At 40.4% G+C, this 22146-nt stretch overlaps 1 protein-coding gene across 5 annotated transcripts in view; it reads left to right on the top strand.

Annotated features, from left to right (window-relative positions):
- The window catches only part of GRB14 (growth factor receptor bound protein 14), a 102647-nt gene that overhangs the window by 61610 nt on the left and 18891 nt on the right, over window positions 1-22146 (top strand). For all 5 annotated transcript variants that reach the window (XR_012154278.2, XM_073305651.2, XM_073305649.2 and 2 more), the window contains exons 4-6: window positions 5000-5121; window positions 6962-7036; window positions 21754-21894. Coding sequence is in view for 4 of the 5 variants with exons in the window: in XM_073305651.2 (XP_073161752.2) it covers window positions 5000-5121; window positions 6962-7036; window positions 21754-21894 (338 nt within the window). In the remaining variant the exon portion in view is untranslated. The remainder of the gene's footprint in view (window positions 1-4999; window positions 5122-6961; window positions 7037-21753; window positions 21895-22146) is intronic.

Here is a 22146-nt window from a genome sequence, read left to right as displayed (position 1 = left end):
GGATGCCACAGAAAGGGGAGTTCTGCCATGATTGCAGCCTGTGGACCTTTGCTTCGTTGTGAGAAAGGTGATGGAGTTTGGATGGCTTATTGAGGCCTCACAGAGTTGGAGACTTCTTCTGAGACACCTGAGGTCAGTCTTCAGCACTTGGGACCTGGCAGATAGATCCATCTTTGTTGATTAGGGATTTCTTACAAGTTAAGTCCAAATATTCATCTAATTGCCTCTCAGCCCAATCCACCACAAAGAAGAAAAGTTCCAGCATCCCTACTTGTATTCTCAGTTGGATAATCGAATCTCACAGCAAGGAGTCTGGCATTCTTTTTGCCTTGCCTTCCTCCCAAGTGGAGGATCTGGGGTCTTTCAGTGAGAGCATGTAGGCCTGAAGCCCTCCCCTCAGGCTAAGCCCCAAAAAGGGCACTATTTAGGAAAAGGAAGCAATCCCCCAGCAAGGATGAAATCTTCTCCACAAAAGAAAAGTCGAAGAGCCCAATAAGGTAGAGGACACAAGCCAGAAAGCATTCAAGATACTCATCCTCTTCCATCAGCTTCAGCATCTCCCCTGAATGAAGGAAACTCTTAATATTTGACCATGATAAATGCTAGCCAGAGTAGTAGGAAATGCATTTGAGACAAGAGGGAGGAAAATGGTGGCCACTATCCAGATATTTCTAGAAAAAGAGGATGAACAAATCAAGTCCCGGGGTAAAACTCTTTCTTCCAAAATGAAGACAGAATTTTGCCAACTCCCTTCTCTCCATGACCGGTTTCAGTTAGGAACCTAGTCTGCTGAGAATCAGTATTGTTTGTTTTCATAAGATGAAGTGGCTCTGAGGATGCTGAAAGATGTCCACAGCCAACTATGCTGAAAGCTTTTGTGGAAGTGTGGTCTACTGGTTAGAGCAGGGGACGGGGGGGGGGGGGGAGGTTGGACTCGTATATGAGTTCTGTTGCTTCAGTTCACCAATCTGTAAAATATCGAAGAATTCCTTACTATGGTGTTGAGACTTAATGTCTTGAACAGCATTTTGAGATTGCAATGGTTTCTACCGATTACTTTCCTGGAAGTTCCTTTGTATCGTTTATGTGAGCTGCACAGAGACTGTACTGTAGTCTTAGGGAGTCCTTTATCCAAGACTGGATAGACAGCATTGTTAAGAAAAGTAAAACAATCCTGTGATTGGATTGGATTAAAGTATAGTACTCTGTTAATAGTTCAATTCCTTTAAAAGGTAATCTGAATCCTATTAGAAGTTCTATAATCTGCTACCTTAAAAATCCTTTGGGTAGAGTTCATATGCTATACCAGGATCTTTACCTATTATGAGGTGATGCACTATGTCTTGGTTTTTGTTCCAAGAAGCAAGTCTCCAGGAGATGGTATTTATTTAAATGTCACAGTGCCAGAAATGTAACAGTTCAAATAGCATACCAGAACAGCACTGGCTTTCTGTAAAAACTTGTGCAAAACAACAACAAAAAATTGTTTTAAGACAGCACCTCAGTTCTCCGTGTTTTTTTTCATAAATATGAAAGATGCATTTTGGAGAAAAGCTGTGTTCCTGGTTCAGTTTAATTTTCACAGAGAATTTTTGAGAAACTATATTGGTTGAATTATGTAGATATGATTACCACACAATTTTGCTTCATTTATTTATCCCTGTGATGAGGGGTTAAATTAGCTTCTCAACTGAGTTGTTGTTTGACTTTTTTTTAAGTCAGTGGGAGTGGAGGTCATTTATTTTCCAAATCCTATGGTATTTAGTAGATTATGGTGGGCTGCTGCATTTTTCCTTTGGTTTAGGCATGACATAATAATAATAGTGGGTTTTCAGGACTAGAGTCTAATGTTTAATTACAGTCCCTTTAATTAAGGTAGTTTTTACCTTGTCATTTCATAAGAGGAAGCCAGTTTGGTGGATTTTTTTTATAACCGTTGTTTATGCTCTTAAATAAATATATGGTTAACTAATTTCTCATACTTCCTTCAAGTGCTAAACAATATGAAAATACATTGGGATTAATATATAAATAAAATTAGTTAAATCAAGGAGTTACCCAATTCTAATTTGTATTATTAACTAAAAAGAGAACTGTTTAAGATGAACAATTGATCTCATCATTGCATGAGCACTATCAGTATATGTGGCCTACAATGAGCCCACCTTTTTTTTCCTACTTGTAGAATTTAGCTGTGTGAATGGTAATAATTCACTCAGTGGAGATTTGGAGACTTCCTGGCACAGTAATTAATCTAGGTTTGAAGACTTGGCCTTATTTGGGCTGTGGATAGTATTTTTTTTGTTTTGTGAAGGTGGGTGTTGCCACAATAAGTGAAGACCATTGATGGAAAGAGGCTGCAATTGTACTCCTGCCCTTCTAATTCTTTCTGGGCCAAGATATTCCAAATTAATTTTTAAAAGATTTTGTGTGCCCAACTTGAGATACCTTAAATAGGGTCTGATTTGCAGAGGACAGGTGCTCCACGTTCTCTATTTGGGCCCTCAAAATGACTTAACCCTTTTGAAAATCTTAGCGATACAGCAAAATTTGGTTCTTAAAAAAAGGATAGAAGTGTACTGTTTTTCCTCTTTAAGGTTGCTACTTCTGTCTAGGAGCACGCGAGCTGTTTGCACACATTAGCGTGATGAGGGGCAGCTGCCGGTGAGGTTGGTGCCCACCCTGGTGGGCAGAGCTGGGGGCGGTACAGCTGCGCTGGAGGAGCTGCCCTGGCTGGGCTCTGGCTCCTGTGAGTGGTGGCCTGACAGGCTGCTGTAGTTCCTGATAGAGCCCTGCAGCTTCACGGGTATCTGCTTTATAGCCATGGATATTCGCATCTGCAGGTACAAATTTTGTATCCACGCAGGGCTCTACTTTTAATATTCATCCTATTAACAGTTTGCTGTCGTACCTGTAACATTGTCTCTTTGAGAAACTTAGAACTCTCCTGAACTCCTTTTTGTTTTAGATTTTATTCCCATAGGCCATTACAAAACTCAGAAGTGGTTGGTAAAGTCTGCTTTTTTTGAAGGCCATTGTCTTTACTTTGCTGTTCTTGCTTCTTTTCCTTAGAATCACGTAATCACCATTTCATGATCACTTTCACCCAGATTGTCTTCAACTTCAGATTCACAATGCTGTTAGTCAGAATAAAGTCTAAAATGGCCGTTTCCTCAGTTACTTCCTCCACCTTCTGAAACAAACATTTGTCCCCAATGTATTTCAAGAATTTAATGGACATTTTGTGTTTTGCTGCATTACAATCACTCTGTTCCCACAGTACTGGAAAGCAGTGTTGCGAGCTCACAATTTTATCACAAGTCTTGAGATACTTGATGTTTCTTAAAGCCCCAGCTCCTGGACTAAAGTGACTATGTAAGAGGGTGGTTTTTTTTTTTTTTTTTTTTAAATTAAGCTTAAAGTTCTTGTGGATATGGAATAAAGCTTGAGAACATGAACTGGCTGTACCTTTAAAGGCTGAAAAACTAGAAGGAAAATACATAGAAACTCCCTCCTTCCCCCTTTCATCTCATGCATTTTTAGAGCTTGACTATGATTTTTTTTTTTTTGGTGCTCTTGCATTTTGGCAATACTGGGGGGAGAGAGAGAGATTAAATAAAATAAGGTGGTTGTGTAAAATTATATAATTTGCAGGGGGACCCAGGAGCAGTAGCTGAAACTATTTTAAATTGTTTATTTGTTGGAATTAATTAGATTTGAAATTGACAGTGACCCTTTAAGTACAATTCAATAAAGTTCCAGAAAAAATATTCCTCACTTACATTTAAAATAACTTGTTTCCTTATTGGTTCATGCCGTCAGCAAAATAAAAATTGCCCACCAAACTTTTTCCTGTGTACTGAAATGTATTCTTTTTTCTTTGTAGCATGAAAGTTACATGACTTGTTTGTTTTTTTAATAAGTGATATCCAATGTACAGAAATAAATTTAGTCACAAACCTGCAAAGGGTTATGCATGGGCTTACCTTTATACACTCCAAGTAGTCTCATTGAAATCAACGATAGTGCTTCTAGTGTTTATAGTTAAGCACATGCATAACTCTTTGCAGGATCAGGGCCTTAAATTCTAAACCATATTTCCTTTTATACAAATGTAGTTTAGTGTTTCTTACATTGCAGGAAACTGTCAAAAATGAGATTAGAAACAGCTTGCAGAGGAGATGCAACAGTATTCTGAAAATCTTTAGAAAAAACTCTGGAGCAGACATAGGCGGATTGATTGGTTTTTATTATCCATTTATATAAGTCCTTTGTTTGCCATTTTGTTTAGATTTTTCTAAATCCCCAATTACTGTAAAGGTAATTAGCAATCAGAATTGGTTTTCAAAAGATTCAAATTCCCTACGTGGCTTTGCAGATCTAAATGTCTGGCATCCAACCTAGTTAATGAGCTCACAGCTATACAAATGGGATCACTTATAATAGCTTTGCCAGCTCTTGAGTAATTTCAGGATGAACTCTTCCAATGTGAAAAAACGCTTTATGAATGAATGTTGGGTGTTTTTGTAATTAACCATTCCCCTTAATTAATTTTTGGCTCCAAGTCTCTCATTTCTCAAAGAAGGAAGTTATACAACTAAGAAGTCTAGCTGCCAAAATCGCCATTTCTCTATTCCAAGCTGTGTAAAAATGTTACAGTATGTAATAAGTTGGCTTTGGAAGAGGCAATATCTCATTTTGCATTTATATGAGAGACTTTAAAACCTTGTTGGTGTTTTGAGGAGGAGGAAATTAGCTTGCTCACCTACTGCAGATATTCATGTTTCATGAGCAGAGTTGGCTTATAAAAGAGCACTGTATAGATTACTGACTTTGGTGACAAAATGTAAAATAGACTTGATGAATTGAAGGTGTTCATATTACTTCGTTCATGTTGGGTTGAACATAACTCTTCATTTGTGGCTGAGCCGAAGTTCTCATGTGTTTACCACGATGGTGGACTTGTGTGCAAGGCTATGTATTTTTCTTTGTTTTACAGAAAGAATGATAGAAGACCACGAATTGGTAATTGAAGTTCAGTCAAACTGGGGAATCGAAGAAGAAAATAGACTGTATTTTAGAAAAAACTATGCCAAATATGAGTTTTTTAAACACCCAGTGGTAAGTCTGTCTTCTTAAAAGCACTGGTTGGGCAGCTGTTACTGCTGCCCTGACATGTGGCATAGTGATGAGGGGGAATGCCAGAAATGCAGGAGGACTTAGAGTGAGCTGTAAAATGTAATGGAACCTAAATCTACCTGTGACCTGTTAAAAGGAAAGGAAGAATGATCTTAAATCACTATAGGTATGTCTATGCAAGAGCTGGAAGGTGTAAATTCCAACTTGAGGAGATATGCCTACATTAGCTCCAATTGCGTCAGTGTGCTAAAAATAGCAGTGTAGTCGCCACAGCATAAGCTCTGGGATGGGCTAGCTGCCCAAGTACATATTTGTGGTCTCAACAAGGTCGTACTTATGGCAGCTCCCCACATCTGCCCCATTTGCCCCACTGTGACTATACTCTAGTTTACCACCTTAGCTTGATCAGAGCTAATGCGGGTATGTCTCCTCAAGCTGGAATTTACACCTTCCAGCTGTGGTGCAGACATATCTTAAGGGACACAAGAGCTTTCGGTTCTATTCCTTGCTCTGCATGTATTATCTTGAGCAAATCATTTAATCACTCTCTCCCTCAGTTCCCTATTTCTGAATGGGGATAACTCCCCATCTCACAGAGATGTTGCTAAATTAATTAATGGTGAGGGGTCGGATATTATAGTGGTCCATGGAAATAACTTAGACCCAGTACATTGGTTGACCATGGTCATGCAGCCTTGGTGGGCAATATAGACTCTCATTAGCTTACCGATCAGGGCCCAACATGAAAGGTTACTTTATGTACTTTGTGAAGGATTTAATTTGGGAATTGTCCAGCTATTAGGAAAGACTATCATTTTAGATCTGGGACCAAATCCTCAACTGGTGTAAACCTGCATAGCTACAATTCAGTCAGTGGAGCTGTGCTGACTTACACTAGCTCTGGCCTACAATACCTCTTTTGTATTTTTGCAAGTTTCCCCCATTTGATCCATATTAATATCACACAGAATAAAGAGAGCGTTCACAACAAATCAGAGGGGATTTTTTCTGAATTAGTAAAAGGTAGCAAAAAAATATATTAACCAACATTTTGTTTCAAATAAGATTTTAAATGTTTTTGACAATATCTCCCACTTATTTCCTTCGTCCACTGGGATACCATATCAACTTTAACAAAACTTTCCTTTTTAAATGCATTTTCCCTCTTCCTAGATAGTAATATGTTGAAGCCTAGGGCAGGCCTATTAGGCGTGAAGGCGTGAGTGAATGATAACCTTAGATTGTCAGGTAATGTCTACACTTAAAAAAACCCAAACAAACAAAAATAACAAATCACAACAGCCAACAAACCACAACCTAGCAGCGAGTATGAGCCTGAGTCAACAGACTTCGGTAAATGGGACTTGTGCAGGTTTCAAACCCTGGGCTCCAGCCCAAGTGGGAAGATCTATACTGCTGCTTTAGCCCCATAGTGTGAGCCTGAATCAGTTGACCCAGGCTCTGAAACCCACTGGCACAGGTTTTTGCAGTATATATGTATCCTAAGTATTGTCCTTCCTGCAGTCTGACTTGATGCAGCAGACCCTGCATTGAAATCTTTTAAAAAAACAAAACAAAATAAAAACCCAACCAAACTTTGAAGTTTGCTCTCACAAACTCAGCAGCTGAATCTACAAGATACCACAATATGAGGCTATTTTAATGGATTCCTCCCCTTTCCTAAATTCTTTGAGAGGTGGGGAAATCTCATTGTCTTTTTGCTCTGTGCAATTGGGTGGTGGATCCGTTTATATGTCTAAGAGAAATCTGAAGGTTTTTGTACTCACATTTACAGAAGTTTTAATATGTTCTATTTTAACAGAATTATTTTCCAGAGCATATGGTGTCGTTGTCAAGCGAGACCAGTGGAATGATAGGCCACGCCCAGATATTACAGGTAAACCAGTTTACAGCAGAATACCTCAATTTCAGGTGTCTAGTTTGTGCGTACATAGTATTTTGTCACTGACCGAATTGTAGTGGCCTATTGGATGACTAGAGAGACGTCTTGTCATGAACCAAAAAGGTAATATTCCCCCGCTATGCCGTTCTGATATAACTGCACCTGGAATGATTCAGTTTTGGGGAATTCATTGCCGTAAAGATATTGACCAATTGGAGGGAGTTCAGAAAAGAACAAAATGCAGAAAAAAATGGTTTGGTTGAGTTGGGTGGGGTAACTTGCAGGAAATGACTGAAAGATTAAAGTAGTGTAGCCCATCTAAAAGGCTGGGAGCCCAACAGTCCTCAACTGTTTGACAGTGGTACACACAAAGGAAAACAAGGAGATTTTTAACACATTGCAAGTGGAGTAAAGGGATGAACTTAATGAAAGGAAGATTTAGACTGATTGGCAGAAAAAAAAATCTTATGGCTGGCATGGTTTGTTAGTCTGTGGAATGTTGCAGTCTCCCAAAAGAAGTGGAAGAACCTAGTACAATGGTCCATGACTTCCAGGTGTCTGGGCACTATGGTAATACAACAAATAATATCCACAGTATGTTTTAAATATAAGCTGGATGCATCATTTTAAATGTAAAATGGGGAGCAATCTGCAGAATAGAAAACAATCCTGTAGTGGCCATGAGATGGACCCTAAACAAGGGGATCTTCCCTTTCTTTTATTATATATTTGAAATGGCAACACTTACACATGGGAAAGCTTTCACTGGTGCTAGAGAGAGCAACCTACCATATGTATTTGGGGCTAAAAGGGTGTTGAAAAGGAACAGTGACAAAATAGGATTTTTTAAAAAAAGTTAAAACCGCAAGATTTGTTAAAATTGGAAGATAGTTTAATATACTCTGACAGGTTTCAGAGTAGCAGCCGTGTTAGTCTGTATTCGCAAAAAGAAAAGGAGTACTTGTGGCACCTTAGAGACTAACGAATTTATTTGAGCATAAGCTTTCGTGAGCTACAGCTCACTTTGGGGAAAGCACAAAGTGCTTTAAAAACATTAATGAATTAAATTTCAAAACATGCCTGTTATAAGTGTAGGATGCTGTCAGCGCTGATTCCCCACTCTGGCACTTTGAGTGCAGAAAGTGGGGGCCCACAAGGATTCTAAAAATTTAATATCGGCCACTCCAGGCTTGTATCAAACTCCCAAGGTTACAGCTTTTCTCTGACTTTGGATGGGTAGCCACTAGGATGACCAGATGTTTCGATTTTTATAGGGACAGTCATGATTTTTGGGCCTTTTTCTTATATAGGCCCCTATTACCCCCCTCTCCCGTCCCGATTTTTTATGCTTGCTCTCTGGTCACCCTAGCCACCACCCAAATTCAAAAACCCCTTCGAGAACCCAGAAAGGCGCACTTGTGAATTCCTTCCTGTGGGGTACTGTAGAAAGGGTTCGTCAGGGCTCGTCCCTCTCCGGGGCAGCAGGGAACCACACCGCCTCCCTTAGTCCCTGCACTGGTCCCTGGGGAATCAGTCGAGTCACAGGAGTCCTGGCTCAAGCTGTCCGGCCGGGGCTGAGCAAACACGGGTAACAGTTAGCAGTTGACAGGCCCAGGCAGAAATGAGTTTGAGGCTCAGGCCCTCAGGCAGGGGCTGAGCAAATGCAGGTAAATAGCATACCCAGGCTTCAGGCTCTGAGTGGCCTTGAAAAAGGGGAGACTGCCAAATAATGTGTGGGTGGCAGGGAGGGACACAGGCCCTCCCATTCCACTGCGTCCCAGCTCAGGGCCCTAGCAGCGGCCAAAGACCCGCGGCTGTGTCAGTGGGGATCCTGGCTGCAACACACTGATGTGGGTTCCGGCAGTGTTGCAGCCAGACTTGGGTCGGCTGCCCCCGGCCTACTTCGCAACTCCCTCTCTGGAGGCACCTGTGTCAAGGTGGTGCCCTCAGGGGGATCCATCACCATTGGATGCTCGGGGTAGCTGGCGAGGGGTAGGCTCGGCAACTCTCCCACACGCTGATCCGTGTCAAGTATCGGCTGGTCAGGCCAATCTCCAGGTCCGCCACTGTTTGCTGGAGTCCAGAGGTGTCTGGCCCCTCCAGTGGCTGACGCTCTGGGGTTGGGCTCTTACACTTCCTGTCCAGCACCTGACCCTCTGGAGGGCAGCCTTGGAGTGCTCTGGCCCTGCCCACTCTGGTGTCTGGCAGAGCTTATCCCTCTCCAGGGTGGTGGGGAACCACACGGCCTCCCTACAGGTACTCTCAAGCCCTTTCACCCCTCCCTCAGGGAAGAGCTGAGAAGGAAAACAAAGGAAATCAGCTGTTGCCATCAGTTAATTAAACAACATATGCACAAACCAGAGGGACACAAAAATCCAATCCTGTTCTTAAAAAGGGTAAATTTTTATTAAAAACAAAAAGAAAGAAAATACATCTTGAATTTAGGCTTTTTACTAGATTAAAACCCCGCCAAAAAACAATTTACAAGGATTAAGCATCAAGATAGCTTCCTTGAGGTTCAGTTTAAAGGTTACAAGCAAAGCAAAAGCATCTGGGGTTAGCGCACAGGAGTCCACAAGCCATAAAGAAATTAAGAGAGAAATCTAATCGTGTCTTCCTAGACATTTCCTGATCTACTTACATATCTGGAGTCTGGTGGCACCTTAAAGACTAACAGATTTATTTGGGAATAATCTTATCAAGAAGTGGGTTTTTTACCCATGAAAGTTTATGCCCAAGTAAATCTGTTCGTCTTTTAAGGTGCTACTGGACTCCTCATTTTTGTGGATACAGACTAACATGGCTACTTCTCTAATACATATCTGGGGTTTTAAATGAGTAGTTTCTAGGTATGATCTGATGATTTTTCATACCTGGCACAAGCTTTTACAGCATAGCTCCAATCCTGTCTCTGCTCTCCAGGAGAGCAAACCAGACAAAGGGGAATTTTTTCCCCAGTTTTGAAAAGTTCTAGCCTTCCCATTGGCTCTTTTGGTCAGGTGCCCACTCCCTCCCTTTTATGGACTTTTTAGCCCTTTTCAGGTAAAGCAAGTAGAGAACAGCTACTAACAGGGGTTTTATGGCTGGCTGGCTGGCTGGGTGTCCATAAAAGGGAGCTACACCCAGCCCCTTCATTTATCACAGATGCATTTTACAGAAAGGAGAGCTAAAGTGAGTGGTTAGGTTTGTGGCAGAGTTAAGATAAAGTGTAGATTTCCTGATTCTAACCCCCTGCTGTGGGCAAAATGTTGAAACTTAGATGCTTTTAGGTTCAGTCCCTAAAATCATCTTCAGGAACCAAAAATAAGAACATTTAAAAAAAAATCTACCTTTCAAAGGTGCTGACCCTTTGAAAATTGGGCCATTTTTCTTTTGCTGCCTAAATATGGATTTCAGAGTCTAACTTTAGGCACCTATATTTCAAAATTTTGGTCTCTGTGCTCATAGAATTTAACATCTCTTTATCTCAAAAGTGATCTCATAGTTTTGAAAGAAAAACTAAAGTATATCTGCTAAAAACCTGTGTGCAGAGCCAGTTTAAGGCCTATGTACCACTAAGTCACTTAAGTCCTCAAAAATAGTGTTTAAGCAGTGCATAGTTTGTATGCTGGCCTTCTGCATAGGGTTCAGTTTTACTCCAAATATGAAATTACAGGTTAACTTGTCAATCAATCAAAACTGGATAAAACTGTTTCTTGTTAGTATATTTTTTTACATAGTATTGTCTGATTATTTATATTTGGTTCAATAGGACTTACTAGACATTAAGTACAGAACACCTTTGTGACTTACAAAGCCATCATGCACATTTCAGCAAAAGGCATTCAGTAGATCATTTAAAGTATGCCACTCTTTCCTTGGTAACTTTCATTAACACAAGTTAATGGGCTTGTGTCAAGGTTCCTCCCCCACTCTGAACTCTAGGGTACAGATGTGGGGACCTGCATGAAAAAACCTCCTAAGCTTATCTTTACCAGCTTGGGTCAAAACTTCCCCAAGGTACAAAATATTCCACCCGTCGTCCTTGGATTGGCCGCTACCACCACCAAACTAATACTGGTTACTGGGGAAGAGCTGTTTGGACGCGTCTTTCCCCCCAAAATACTTCCCAAAACCTTGCACCCCACTTCCTGGACAAGGTTTGGTAAAAAGCCTCACCAATTTGCATAGGTGACCACAGACCGAAACCCTTGGATCTGAGAACAATGAAAAAGCATTCAGTGTTTTACAAGAAGACTTTTAATAAAAAATAGAAGTAAATAGAAATAAAGAAATCTCCCCTGTAAAATCAGGATGGTAGATATCTTACAGGGTAATTAGATTCAAAAACATAGAGAACCCCTCTAGGCAAAACCTTAAGTTACAAAAAAGATATACAGACAAATAGCTATTCTATTCAGCACAATTCTTTTCTCAGCCATTTAAAGAAATCATAATCTAACACATACCTAGCTAGATTACTTACTAAAAGTTCTAAGACTCCATTCCTGGTCTATCCCCGACAAAGACAGACTATAGACAGACCCTTTGTTTCTCTCCCTCCTCCCAGCTTTTGAAAGTATCTTGTCTCCTCATTGGTCATTTTGGTCAGGTGCCAGCGAGGTTACCTTTAGCTTCTTAACCCTTTACAGGTGAGAGGAGCTTTCCCCTGGCCAGGAGGGATTTCAAAGGGGTTTACCCTTCCCTTTATATTTATGACAGCTTGCATTATTATCTGTGACATGCTTGGTCAAGTATCAAGAGCGATGTTAGTTTTAACAACCCAATTTTAAAATTCTCTTATGGTTTTCTGTGGGTTGAGATATATGCAAATAAAATATTCTCTAGCTATGTGTTAACCATTTTTCTTGCCTTTCGTTATAAGGCAAGAGTAAGAGAAGGTAAGAATTTTGACTCCTTCCTTTTAAGTCAAAGAGCTGAAATACCTAAAAATGTACTGATTTGTTTTCCTTAGTTCTTTTCTAATAATCAGAGTCATAGAAATGTAGGGGTGAAGGAGACCTCAAGAGGTCATCTAATCCCACCCCCTGCATAGAGGCAGGACCAAGTATACTAGACTATCTCTGACAGGTGTTTTTGCAGCCTGTTCTTAAAAACCTCCATTGAAGGGGGTTCCAGAGCCTCCCTTAGAGGCATATTCTGGTGCTTAACTATCAGATGTGCATTGATTTTTAAAAATTGTTTCTGGTAGCACTTCTCAAAGAGCTAGAAGTTTAATCCCTGCCCCCAACAAGTGTTAAGTCTAAAGAAGAAGGTGAAGGGGTTGTGATGCGTAGATGGTACAAGGCTGTGTCATAGTCTACTTTAGGGAGGCACAGTATTTGTGCATACATTCCTTGGGCATTGAGAGTGGAATCACTGAGCATAGCTCATATTCTGGGTTTTTATGAATGTGATCAATTTTAAACATAAAAAATTAATAGATCAAATGGATTTTAAACCTGAGGCCTTCACAGTAATATTAATAGAATATTCTGATATTTCATTTTTATCTGTTTCTTTGAGAAATTATAGGTCTTGTAGTATGAATGGATTCATTTATAGTTCACCTATTTCTAGTAATTAAATGTGAAGCTGATGTCTTCAAATCTAATTTAAAATCAGATTTTTTCACTTGTAAAACCTATTCAGTAGCTTGCACCAGTGCTTTCTATGGCAACACCCTCCACACCTTTTCAATAACAATATATGGATAAAATTTCATGTTGTTAGTTCTTACAGATACTCCCATTGAGTTAATCATGTGCATAGGATTAGGTCCCATTTGAGCTAACTTGGATAGTGGGTGAAATCCTAGTCCCACTGAAGTAAATGTTAGTTTTGCTATTGACTTTGATAGGGGTTAAGAGTTCATCTTTTACTTATATGAATAACACTTCTCTGTTCTTCGTACTATTCAAAACTTTTGGCTGCAGTGGTTTTTGGGACCAGGATTATTTTTTTTTTCACTCTGCAGAATATTGTTAATTATTTTTGTACTTTGAGAGCAACAATTTCACAATTGTTAGTCTGTAAAATTATCCTGATTATGCTTTTCTACTTTTTCTTTAAGGGTAGCTCTATTTTCCCCAAGTCTGGTTCGTCAATAGATGCAATTGATATTCAGGTTCTGTAGGTGTACTTTGAGTTCAGAGTGCAAATCTTGTATTGACTAATTTAGCTGCTTCTTTCTTATTGCCTTTTCAGCAGAATGCAAATACATTAGAAAATACGTGTAGATTGCTTGTGAAAAATGGCTTGTACATATGCTTTGGAACAAAGTATTTTTATCTTAATATAAAATACATGTTAAAGAACAGGGCGCACTTCCTTTCTAGACAATTAAAATAGTTTTTGTATGAAATATATACACAAAAACTATGCTAAAAGAGCATGAAGGCTGCAAAGCACTCAATTCTGGCATGTCCTAACTTTTGAGTACTTGACTTTGCAACCTTAATGTTCTCTTTAATGTAGTTTTGTGTGTGTAATTTCTGAGGTCTTTAATTTTCTGTTTTTCAGTTTGCCTTTTTAATCCTATGGGAATAGCCACATGGGACATCAGCAGGGTTTGAGTCTTTAGATCCACTTCACAGACCAGTAAGGTGTCATCCTTTGTGGACTAGAGAGGGATGAAACATACTTTGCCAGAGGGTTTCACAGACATTTGCTGATGACAGAGAAATGTTGAGACTCTGGAATCTTGAAGAATCTCCCCTCAAACCTGACCCCTTCTGCCCTGTTCTCTTTTTTCCCCTCTTATCAGCCCCAGTTCCTTGTCTCATTCCTATTTTTCACTCCTCTGTGCTCCTCACTCCAGTCCCCATCTCCTGCTCTGGGCTCCTCAGCAGAGTTTGTCTCCTTTATCCCTCATCCTGGCTTTCATTCCCAATCTCCCTCCTAGCTCTATCCTCTTTGGAACCCCACTTCAGGTAGTTGAAGGTTGCTATCAAACCCCCCTAACTCTTTTCTCTTCTGCAGACTAAATAACCCCAGTTCCCTCAGCCTCTCCTCGTAAGTCATAAGCCCCAGCCCCCTAATAATTTTTGTTACCCTCCGCTGGATTCTCTCCAGTTTGTCCACATCCTTTCTGTAGTGGGGGTACCAAAACTGGACACAATACTCCAGGTGTGGCCTCACCAGTGCCGAATAGAGGGGAATAATCACTTCCCTCGATCTGCTGGCAATGCTCCTACTAATACAGCCCAATATGCTGTTGGCCTTCTTGGCAACAAGGGCACATTGCTGACTCGTATCCAGCTTCTCATCTGCTGTAATCCCCAGAACTGCTGCTTAGCCAGTCGGTCCCTAGCCTGTACCAGTACATGGGATTCTTCCTTCCTAAGTGCAGGATTCTGCACTTGTCCTTGTTGAACCTCATCAGATTTCTTTTAGCCCAATCATCCAATTTGTCTAGGTCAGTCTGGACCCTATCCTCCAGTGTATCTACCTCTCCCCCCAGCATAGTGTCCTCTGAGAATTTGCTGAGGGTGCAATTCATCCCATCATCCAGATCATTAATAAAAATGTTGAACAAAACCAGCCCCAGGACCGACCCCTGGGGCACTCTGCTTGATACCGGCTGCCAACTAGACATTGAGCCATTGATCACTACCTGTGGAGCCTGACAATCTAGCCAGCTTTCTACCTACCTTACAGTCCATTCATCCGATCCATACTTCTTTAACTTGCTGGCAAGAATACTGTGGGAGACCATATAAAGGCTTTGCTAAAGTCAAGATATATCACATCCACTGTTTTCCCTGTATCTACAGAGCCAGTTATCTCATCATAGAAGGCAATCAGGTTGGTCAGGCATGACTTGCCCTTGGTGAATCCATGTTGACTGTTCCTGATCACCTTCCTCTCCTCCAAGTGCTTCAAAATGGATTCCTTGAGGACCTGCTCCATGATTTTGCTGGGGACTGAAGTGAGGCTGACTGGTCTGTAGTTCCCTGGGTTCTCTTTCTTCGCTTTTTAAAATATGGGCATTATATTTGCCTTTTTTCCAATCATCCGGGACCTCCCCTGATCACCATGAATTTTCAGAGATAACGGCCAAGGCTCTGCAATCACATCAGCCAACTCCCTCAGCACCCTTGGACGCATTAGATCTGGACCCATGGACTTGTGCATGTACAGCTTTTCTAGATAGTCCTTAACCTGCTCTTTCACCACTGAGGGCTGCTCACCTCCTCCCCATACTGTGTTGCCTAATGCAGCAGTCTGGGAGCTGACCTTGTCTGTGAAGACAGAGGCAAAAAAAGCATTGAGTACTTCAGCTCAAAGCATTGAGTCTCCCCCAACCTGGGTCCTACATCCAGTCTTCATGCCCATCCAGGCCCAAACTTCCACACACCTCCCAATCTCTTCTCAACCCACCTCCCTTCCTTGTAGGGTGACCAGACAGCAAATGTAAAAAATCGGGACGGGGGTGGGGGGTTAATAGGAGCCTATATTAGAAAAAGACCCAAAAATCTGGTCTGTCCCTATAAAATTGGGACATCTGGTCACCCTACTTCCTTGTCCCATTCTACTTTCTTCACTGCCTTCCCCACCACATTCTGTCCCCTCTGCGTTCCAGACAGGCTGCCATACTGCATGGGCACCAGCAGGGAGAGCATTGAGTGTCAGTATTCTTGGTCTCAGTTCTGATGTTTGGTTCTGCAGCATCCAGGAGTGGCAATTGCAAGGAAAATCCTGCTTACCTCTCTGAAGCTTGGGGCTGCAGCATGCCCAGTTCAGACGGAATCTGGAAAGTTCACTTGTCAAGTCTCTACTGAGCATGTGTGAGCTGTGTTTTCCCCCACCCCTCCAAGGTTTATAAACTGAGGTAGCTGGGAGTTATTTGACAAAACATTTGTTTTCAGAAAATGCTTCTTTGTTGGAACCTAAACTTTTCGTGGAAAGGTTTCTCCGGGGAAGGGGAGAGAGATGTTTAGCCAAAAGCCCAGTGGATAGGACACTCACGTGGAATGAAGGAGACCCAGGTTTAAGTCCCTGCTATGAATCAGAGGAGCAACTTTCACATCTCATGTGACTGTTCACCAGAATGTTAGCGTTTTGATTTCTGGTTTTTCATAAACATTTTTGATAGGACTTGGGTTTGCCTCAATGCAGAATGGAAAACCTCTTTCCACCCAACTCTGTTTATAATCTGGTCAAATCTGGGCTGGCTTCCATGGGAACAGCAAAGGTGACTTCCTGCCAAATTTCATGTCCCTGCTCCAAAGAATGAAGGCATTATAACTTTGCAACAAATATGGTAAAATGGTTTTAAGATGGGCAAACCAATACATTTTTCCATAACCTTGTTTGGAGAAATTGATGAACTCCTTTTGTAGAAACGTTCCAAAAATATTCAGCTTGAGGCAGATGCCCAGCATGGAAAATTTCAGTATGGACAGGAAAAGTTTGGCAAAGGTTTAAGCAATTGAAAACTGGACTTTATAGTGGGAGTCATTCGGCAGCTTCACCTGTTTACAGTGCTACCAGCTCTGCCTATAATATAACTGAGCCCAAAATGTTATTTTTCAGTTAGTAATTTTCAAAGATACTTCCAAAATATACCCACAATTTATGTGCTAAATGTGCACATATAGCCCTCCATTTGTGCCTTGCAAGAGGGCATGCTCACAAATTTATTGAACATTTTTGGAGGCAATTCTTAAATATTGATCAGTAGTAACACACATGGAGCAAAAAGGAAGATTTCAGCACCAAATTTGATTTTATGAGACTGAGTTAAAATCTGAGCAATTAAGAGAAACTTAAAAGCAGTCTGGGTACAAACTGGAGACAAAAAGGCTCTAATTCAAATCTGAAAGTTTAAAAAAAAGAAGCTGGTTTTCTCTGAAATTAGTCTTTGTCCCATTTCATCTGTGAGAGTCAGGGTCTCTGCTCAAGAAGCAAGATGGTGCATCTAACTTCAAGGGCGCTGTTAACTGCTCTAGCACTTCAGATGTTTCACTGTAAGTTCGGGGGATATAATAATGAATAAGATTATATAAGGGGAAACATAACTTTAGGCCGAGATGTTCTCATGCAAGAACATCTACCTCTTCTAACTTTCCTCTTCCTTAGTTTTTATGTTCATCTCAGACATTTGAGTTTGCATCCTTGTGTTACCTGCTGAATTCATTTCTCTTTAAGTAGGCTTTACAGACGTACAAACCAAGTTATAAATGTCTGTGATGCTGTTGTATAGTAGAATCTGTAATACATAATGACATTTTACACCAATGATATTTACAGTTCATTTGCTATAAATCATATCGTATACTTCATCCCCATAGAGTAAAATACATTGAATATTACTGCATTTTATATAACCAACCCATCCTTTTTTTGAGAGGAATCCTCTAATTTTCTATACTTTTTACCCAGTGTTACTTGGCTCCCTAATAAAGCTTTTCTTTGTCATTGATGATTTCTTCCAGCTGTGATAAACTTTGGTCTCAGCTTGGTTGGGTTTTGATCAGAGTATATTTATCATCCTACTATCGTTTACAACTCCATAACCCAAAGAGCAGGTTATTCTTATCCTTGTCTAGGATTTTCAGTATTCTTTCATCATGGCAGTAATGATTTTGTCTGATGCTGTTAGTCATGATGTGTTTTGCCATGCAATCTTTTGCTATCCTGGGAAGAAAAAAAACCTGATTTAGTCTTGCCTCATTCCAAGTACTGTTGTTGTGGACTACTTTAAATTGATAACACTAGTATGGGTGCAATATTGGTTGCTAAAGCAGAGCTTTGTTTTGCTTTCAGCAACTTTGGCCTGCTGTTGAAGGAATGATGTTTTGGTTATCATTTTGTCATGGGTATCTTCCTAGTGAGAGGATAGGTGCAAGGATACAGGGCCTAAAATGGGTGTCTTATGGGGTTAGGGAGCCATTAATTGAATCTTCAGACAAAATGGGCAAAGGTACTAAAATTAAGAGCCATCAGGGAGAGGTGGGGAGAAATCTCCCTGAAGAAAATCAACAGCTGGTCTGTACGAGACAGTTAGATTGACCTAGCTGTATCATTCAGGTGCGTAAGCCCCAATGTAGACAAGGCTAGGATGACCAAAGAATTCTTCCATTGATCTAGCTACTGCCTTTGAGAGGTGGATTTACTGCAGCGACCAAAGATTCCTTTCCATCACTGTTGTAAGTCTATACCACAGCACTGCAGCTGTGCTACTGCACTATTTCTAGTGTAGACGTACCCTCAATCTTTCAAACTCTCCTAAAGCCTCCCTTTGAACTTGGTCTGTAGAATTAAATTACAGCTTTAATATAGTGTTTTTATTCACTCTCGCATGTGCCTGAAAAATAATGTATTTGTATGTTTACGTTATTGATCTTCCTTTTTGTCATTTGCCGAAAAACCTTCTTAGCCTTGATAATATCTCAGACACGTACACTTTCAAGTTGAGATTAGAATGTCTTTGCCTCAAACTTCTTGCTTCTAGAAGCCCGCATTATTTGATTTTTGTGAGTTCATCAAGCAACGTTCAAAACCAAAAGCAATAAGAAAGCAAAATTAGTGTTTCCTTCTTTTCACCAATCACAATTTTTATGCCTCCTTCAAGTGCACTCTTGCATGATAAATATCACTTATGGCTACTGAAATGAAGCTGTGTTGTGGAACAGTGCCTACATTTCAATGGAGATGTTGTTCCCTTCAACTGTGAGCAAAGCTGGAAAACAGTTTGTGTAAGCAACTCTAGGCCCTGATTCTGAGATTGTTCTGTGCATGTATAGTCCTGTTGATGGGACTATTGACATAGAGGACCTTGTCTATTCTACAATTCTGTGGGCAAAAATTTTACTGAGGAATTTAACCTTTGCTGCAGAATTGTGCTCCACAATCTTTCCTCTTCATTTTAAAAAATGTGTTTAGCTCTTATGGCCATGGGGCAAACCTCAGAAACATGAAATGAATGGTAATTAAAGCAATGTGTCTGCCTGAATCTGTAGCAAGGCTGAAACAATAGCTCTGAGATACACACTGCTCTAATATAATTCAAGGCTCTGTGGGCTCAGTGATTCGGTAGCCATAAGAATTTAGCATATTTCCTGATGGAATTAGCCATTTTTCTGCAACCAGGTGCCTGATACTTTGTTCTGACTTCCTGCTCTCTTGGATTCTGCCAGCAGCTTTTTGTCTCCAGCTTTCCCTACAAGCGGAAGTTAATTGGCTCATAGTTTACAGATTCTAAGCCCAGAAGGGGCCATCGTGATGATCTAATCTGACCTCCTGTATAGCACAGGCCATTGAACTTCCTCAAAATAATTTGCAGAGCATAACTTTTAGGAAAAAACATCGAATCTTGTTTTAAAAATGGTCAGTGAAGGAGAATCCACCATGACCCTTGCTGAACTGTTCCAATGGCTAATTACTCTCACCATTAAAAATGTATTCCTTATTTCCAGTTTTAGTGCATGCTTCCTGCCCTGTGCCATGAAGCCACAACAGGCATCCAACATTCAGACAGTGAGCAGGGAGTGCCACGGGACGCATCCGATGACGTGAGCTGTAGCTCACGAAAGCCACGGGACGCATCCGATGACGTGAGCTGTAGCTCACGAAAGCTCATGCTCAGATAAATTGGTTAGTCTCTAAGGTGCCACTAGTACTCCTTTTCTTTATGCGAATACAGACTAACACGGCTGTTACTCTGAAACCAGAAATACAAGTTCATGAGCTAGACAGCTTGGAGAAAAGCACAACTGCCAAGGACTCTGGAGCCAGGGAGATGAGCCATTGCAGCTAGCTACAGCATTCCCCTTTCCTTGCCATTCAGGAGGGGAAGGTGGTTCTGACCTGACTGCCTAGAAAACATTGTGCATAGTCCAGGCCCATGGTGTGGAGATTGGTTTGTTTGTTTTGTTTTGTTTTCTATGATGGTTATTTCAGGATGTGGGTTTTTTGTGGCAATCAATAATTGTATTTCAATATTTATTGCTGTATGCGTTTGTGAGGGTGTAGAGATGTGGGAATGAAGGGTATTGCATGATAGAATAAATTTAATATTGCTTCAGAACATGAGTTTCGGATGCACAATTTGCTGCAGAGTACATAAAGTTACACATCTGCTTAAGACTTTGCAGGAACATGGTTATAGTGTATCAGACAAATTACTGTGTTAGTAGCAGAACATAAGTCCTTTTTTTATTTACAACTGAACCTCTTAGCTAGAGCAGATATTTTCCTCCTTTAGGTAAACTGATCTATTTAATTCTTTTGACAGGGATGTGCTGGGAAGAGGTAGATTGGTAGGAGTTGCCTCTGTCAACTTTTTCTGTTCATCCTTGAAAAGAAGGAATGGAGTGCTGATCCCAGGAGGGCTCATCACTTTCCTTAATAGATGTGTACAGGGCAGAGCAGAGAGAGCTATAAAAAGCCTACTATTTTAGAGGCGTTGAAAGTACCTGTGTCGGGAAGGGATGCTGTGACACCTTGCATTGGAAAGAAGGTACTAACCTTCCTTGAGCAGTTGGGCGGTTATAGAGAAGAGTGAATGGAGTCCTCTTCCCAGGTGTCTGAAATCCTTAGAATAGCTGCAGGGACTTGCACAAAGGACTCCAAGATGAGAGATTTATATGAGGGAAATGGATTGAGAACCCCTGGCCTGGAGCTGAATCTGTTTCTTGGGTTGAATTAGGAAGTGTTCCAGTATCTGATACAATTTCTTGGGCATTCTGTCAGATTTTCAAAAGGCATGATATATTCCTTTAGAAAATTCAGTACAAATAACAAGGGCAATGCATTGAACTAGTAAGGAATGCTCTTTATGGAGTGTATATATCCCTTTATCTGGCTATTAAAGGTCAATTCCCTCATAATAAATGGTATTTGCTTCTCTGTAGCTTCAATGTTAGTAAAACTACAGCGTCACATTGGACCAGAACGTTGTGGTAGCATACTGTGTAGATATCTGCAAACTATTCTAGGGAATAACAAATTTTTACCTTGTCAAGGACTTGGAATATTTCTCAGTCTAATGTACTTGCAAAATAATGCAGCTAAATTTTTTTTCGAAGGAGGAAGGCTCTTTTCCAGAGGGTTTGAAATTTAGCTTTGATTTCAGGGTCACTTTATGCACACTTTAATTTTCTGTCAATGCTCAAAGTGTGTATGTTTGGGTTTGTGTGAGGTAGAGTGAGAGGGGTTGTATGTATAAGTGGTGATATGCTCCGTCACCCCCAAATGATGGCATGTGCCTACCTCTTATAAACTTAACTTGTTTCCTTTCCAGTGGTTTATCAGCTGGCGGGAGTTAGAATTGGGAGATATGGCATTAACCCACCACTTTTAAAAATAGAACAAAAACAAACAAAATACCTTAAAGCATTGTTTTTAATCTTACAAACTACTGCCATGAATATCTGTCTGAACTTTCAAGTTTGTAGAAGGCTGTTCTTTCTTTTAGGGTGCAAGAACTTAGGTTTTATATTTTATATAGTGTTATTTATTGCCTTCTCTAAATTTCTGATAAATCTTTGAAGGATTAACCTCTTCCTTTAGTTACCAGAAGCTTTGTTCAGTGTCTTCTGTGCTGTTGTAAGTAGATGGTCCCCCTGTTTTGAGGCATGTGTATAATTTTCCATTTTTGAAGTGTGTATTTTTAATTTTTAAACATTTAAATTTTGGTATAATGTTGGCAAAACTGTGGAATAGTATGTCAATAGAAGAGAAAGCTGGCTTCAGGTGGGAAATACATATGCAATATTTTGTTTCAGATGTTCCTAAGTTCCAGCACATATCCTGAAATTCATGGTTATTTGCATGCAAAGGAGCAGGGGAAGAAATCATCATGGAAAAAATTATACTTTCTTTTGAGAAGATCTGGCCTGTATTTTTCCACTAAAGGGACATCAAAGGTAAGACTAAAATATGATAGAGAACAATATGCATAGGGTAAGCATGTATTTTCATTTGCAGTAGTTTTTAACCTAATTTTATTTCAATCCATGGTAATTAAAGGAAAAAACCTTGCTCCCAAATTTCCTATTCAAGTGTCCATTCTAAGGATAAAACATGTGATTGATGGGAGTAAGGATATGTAAGAACAGGGCTTCAGAATAAATTAGAATTTCCTGTATAAACCCGAGTACTCTGGCCTAACAAGTCTG

This window comes from Lepidochelys kempii, chromosome 11 (genome assembly GCF_965140285.1).
Source record: "Lepidochelys kempii isolate rLepKem1 chromosome 11, rLepKem1.hap1, whole genome shotgun sequence".
Classification (NCBI taxonomy): Eukaryota; Metazoa; Chordata; order Testudines; family Cheloniidae; genus Lepidochelys; species Lepidochelys kempii.
The sequence above is the reverse complement of the archived record's forward strand: the minus strand, read 5'-3'. Positions and strand labels throughout refer to the sequence as shown.